Below are 4,464 nucleotides of genomic sequence, written 5' to 3'. Positions count from 1 at the left end.
CAGCAGTTTGGGGGAAAAGTCTGGAGTAGGAAACATGTCCCTTTGGGGCGACAAGGGGCCCCCTGCTGCCCCACCCCAGGCTGCCTTCTTCCAGGCTGTCCTCACGACTTCCCACAGCCCAGCTTGGGTTTGGGGTGCTGGGCTCTGATCCCCGCTCTCACCTGCCCAGTGACCTTGGCCAGCCACTAGCCTAAGTGAAAAGCGGACGCCCAGTCTTGTCAGAAGGCTGCGGGGTGGATCAGATGAGATAATGGGGAGGACAGCGCCTCATAAACCGAAACAGGCCGAAGGTCAGTGCACAGAGCTGGCTGTCTACCCCGCCCTCGCCCCAGGGCCCAGGGCCTCAGCCCTCCTCCTCCCTCCCGGAGGCCGCACCCCCATCCCTACCCTTTGTAGAACAGAGGCTCTAGGGGGTGTAGCTAGCAAGTCCTGGGCTCAGAGGCTTCATATCCACTTCTCAGCCGGTGACCTGAGGTGATTCTGGTAACCTCTGTGCGAGGACTCCCCAGAATAGCGTGGTGGACAAGTGGGTGCAGTGTCTAGCACATACTCATTTTTAAGAAATGAGGTCACTATTAGGCTGGGACGTTGTCAAAGGGCCCAGGTCTGCCTCTCTAACCCGCTCACACTTCAGGGGCAATACCTTCCAAAATGGTTCCAGATGGTTCTGGGCTTTTTCATGGTCCCACTGACCTGCCCGCTCTCCTTCCACTGTTGGTCGTTTCTCCAGAGCAAGCCTCGTTTACACACACACACACACACACGCACACACACACATACGCGTGCACACACTCACACATACACACACACATGCGCACACCCTTCTGTTCTTGGTTCTGTGTGCCTTTAGTGAATAATCTGGTATTTCCAAGACAGCTGAGCAGTATTTCAAACTTTACGGGAAACATTTTTAATATGCTCCACAGAATCTAAAGTCTCAAATTTCAGAACTTCCCACGTGGAAGGCATTCTTCCTAAGTAACCGCACACGGTCCTTCCTCAGTAGAATGTCTAGAACTAGACAAATTACACGGGGACGCAGAGCAGCACAGCCTGCAACCCCTGAGAAGAACCCTAAAGCAGAAGCTCCCAGGGAAGGGCTGAAGGACAGAGCCAGTTCAACCTCATTTGCTAATCTGCAAAAGGGGATGCTCATCTCTCTCCTCAGAGTGGAGTGGATTGGATTCAGCGAGGCGGCGTGGCGTCCTAGCAGTGCCTGGCCTAAGCCCAGGCTGCCACGGAAGTCCACTCCTCCCCCCACTCTTTCTCACCAGGTCATTTCCATTTTGTTTTGTTCGTTTTCCCTTCACAAGATCCTCACTCTGTTCGCATGTCAGACGTGAAAGCCGGGATTCGTGTTACACTCAGCTTCCAGCCAGCTTGGCTGGAATGCAAAAGCATCCATTCCACAAGGCCAGACATGCAGGTCAAAACACTTAGAGAACAAGAGGTCCCAGCCCCAGCTTTCCAGCGAGGAAGGAGGCCCAGGGGACGGACTTGGCCAAGGTCATCCCGCAAGCAGTCCAGCCCTGTCCTCCGCTTCCGAGGCTCACGGCATGCCGGCTTGAGCTGCGGTCACGAATGGCCTCCCTTTTCCAGCTCCCAGACCTAGGCTTCAAACCCAGTTTTCTGTAGAAGTCCATGCCTGCCCTCACCCTCAGCTCTACAGACCCCCTGCCCTCCTCTCCTCCAAGTCCATGACCTTCTCCAAGCCAGAGGCTCAGTACACAGGTGGCAAACGCGAAGGTTAGAAAAAGCCAGAGGCACTTTATTGGAGGTCTCAGCCTCCATTCACAGGAGGAAGGAGCCAGGAGCCCCATTCTGAGCGTTCTGGCATCACCCCGCCCCTCGCTGGCTCACAGAGGGCCTAGAACAGTCCATCCAGCCACCAGCACTCAGTGGGAGAGGAACAGGGAGGGGAATGTCTTAGAAAAAATAGATCTCTATGTACATCTGACATATTTATAGCACATAAATTAGGGGGTGCTCTGACCCCCGCCGTGGAGCCTGAGCCCTGAGCAGGGAGGTGGCAGCCAGTCCAGAAAGACGGCACGAGAGGCCTGCCCTGTCCTCTCTGTCCCCGAGCTCTCCGCGGCCCCTCCTGGCGTCTTCAGCTGGTCCAGGATCTGCAAAAGGAAGATGTCGTCTGCTGTTCGTGTCCAGGGTTGGGTTGGAGGAGCCACCAGGTACAAGGGGACAGCCTGCAGCTACAGAGTCAGCGGCGATGTCGCTTCACACCCCAGGTTTATAATCCCAAGGAGGGCAGGAAAGAGAGGCTCCGGGTCCGGATCCGATGTGATGGGGGACAAGACCCCAGGACGCCAGCATCTCCCCCAGCACAGCAAGGAGCTTGTCCAAAGGGCCACCTGGCCTGCCTGTCCTCCCAGGAGGGCTGCAGGACTCCAGTCTGTCCATAACTTCGGTCCCGGGTCTAGTTCAGACCCTGTTTCGACTCTCAACCTCTTCCTCCTTCCAACCACTGGAGTTTTTGCCGAACTTGTAGACAAGCCGCCGGCCGTCCACCCGCTCCAGGATCTCCCGTTTGTAGTAGTACCTGGGTCAGGGGAGGGTGGTGAGAGGTGCCCAGGCAGGGTCAGGGTCTGAGCAGTGACACCTCCCAGCACATCCGACCCCACCACCCTCAGCAACCTGTCCCCACTGGCTTCCCATCTGACTGGGCAAGGCTTGATGCCCCCACTTCCTCAGCTTCTCGCCTCTTCCCACCTCTGCTCTGTCTCACACTGGACTAGAGACCCAGGATGCCACCCTGGCTTCTCCGTGTCTTGTAGCTGTGTCCTGTGGCTCATGAAATCCCAAGATTTTAGAGCTGGAAGGACTTTAAAGCTGATCTAGTCCACCCTGTTCTAAGGAAGGAAACGGGCCTAGAGACAAGAACTTAATTCCTCCAATGGGGGAGCACCAGGCCCTGGCATGGACACGGCTCAAGGTGTCACTCTCCAGGTGGCAGAGAATGTGAAGAAACGCTGCTGTTAGCCCCACTCACTGCCCGCTGTGCCCGGTGACTGTCCACCGTAATGGCAGTGCACAGAGCAGGCGCACGCCCCTGTTAGGTGCTCTGCTGTGAGCCCCGCTCACTGCCCGCTGTGCCCGGTGACTGTCCACCGTAACGGCAGTACATGGAGCGGGCGCACGTCCCTGTTAGGTGCTCTGCTGTGAGCCCCGCTCACTGCCCACTGTGCCCGGTGACTGTCCACCGTAACAGCAGTACATGGAGCGGGCGCACGTCCCTGTTAGGGGCTCTGCTGTGAGCCCCGCTCACTGCCTGCTGTGCCCGGTGACTGTCCACCGTAACGGCAGTGCACGGAGCAGGTACACACCATTACTAGTGCCCAGCGAGCTCAGACTTGACTCGTGAAGCTGGGGTGGGGGCTGCAGTGGAGGACAGCAGGCGCACAGATGGCTACCCTAGGCAGGAGCAGCAGGTCCCCATGTCCCTGGGGCCCAGCCACCACTCACCTCATGGCCCGGCTCAGCTTCTCGTAGGTCATGTTGCTGTTCTTCTTCTTCTGGCCCCAGAGCTGGGCCACGGCCTCGGAGCGCAGGAACTTGAAGACGCCCTCGTGCCTGTTCTCCCACTTCATGAGGCCCTCATTGAGCTCCGGGTGGATGAGGATGTCCCGGATGAACTCCCACAGGTGGGTGCCTCTGGGGGCTGCAAGGCCAGACCCCATCAGTTGGCAGGCCAGGGTGTCCCCTCTTACCCAAGGGCAGCCCAGCACATGGTTGACCAGTGACCAGAGCGTGGGCCAGGCCTCAAGACACCCTCTCCAATGCCCTCTGTGCATGTTACAAACACACACCAACAGGGTCAGAGACCAGGCAATGTACATGTGTGTATGTGTGCGTGCGTGTGCATGTGCATGTGTGTGTGCGTGTACATGCATGTGAAAACGAAGTGGGAAGAAGGACCTTCAGTTGGGATCAGCAGTTGGTGTAATGGCTATGTCACTGAGCTTCCATGTAGTCAACCATGGTTTGAGTCCCAGACCCAGTGAATTAAATTCACGCCGGGTGTGTGTGCGTGTGTGCTCAAGATCCCAAGAGGAGAATGAAAGAGAATGGATTGCAGCATGGCCATCCCCCCTGGGGGGTGATTTCTCGCTTTCTGTCTCTCTGTCTCTCTCTGTCTTTCTGGCAAGTGCTCGGACCCGTTAAGGAAAAACCTGTTTTAAAAAAAAAAAAAAAAAAGAAAAGAAAAGAAAGACCCTCCAGCATCTCCCAGTGGTTCCCAGTAGCTGGAGCACGCGGTGCCTGAGGCCGACGGGGACAGATCAGTTGGGTGGCTGGAAGGGCTGCCCTCTGCCTGCAGTTTCAGCCGCCCTTCCTGGCTGCCAAGGGTTGTTCCGGCAGGCAGCACAATGGCCCAGTGTGGGGAAAACTGGCCCAGGTAGGGGCGAAGCCTGGAGCCCAGGCCCTCGAGTCATTTCCCCTCTTCCCAGGAAT

The 4,464-nt window shown here is 57.2% G+C and overlaps 1 protein-coding gene across 1 annotated transcript in view; it reads right to left on the bottom strand.

The window, feature by feature from the left end:
• Positions 1 to 1,743: 1,743 nt before the first annotated feature.
• Positions 1,744 to 4,464, bottom strand: part of ELF3 (E74 like ETS transcription factor 3) — a 5,416-nt gene continuing 2,695 nt past the window's right edge. The window contains exons 8-9 of the mRNA XM_006159137.2: positions 3,478 to 3,673; positions 1,744 to 2,554 (exon numbers count right to left, since the gene is read on the bottom strand). Coding sequence (XP_006159199.1) covers positions 2,437 to 2,554; positions 3,478 to 3,673 — 314 coding nt within the window. The 3' untranslated portion in view covers positions 1,744 to 2,436. The remainder of the gene's footprint in view (positions 2,555 to 3,477; positions 3,674 to 4,464) is intronic.

The sequence above is a fragment of the Tupaia chinensis genome, unplaced genomic scaffold (assembly GCF_000334495.1).
Source record: "Tupaia chinensis unplaced genomic scaffold, TupChi_1.0 Scaffold000627_1, whole genome shotgun sequence".
Classification (NCBI taxonomy): Eukaryota; Metazoa; Chordata; class Mammalia; order Scandentia; family Tupaiidae; genus Tupaia; species Tupaia belangeri.
The sequence above is the reverse complement of the archived record's forward strand: the minus strand, read 5'-3'. Positions and strand labels throughout refer to the sequence as shown.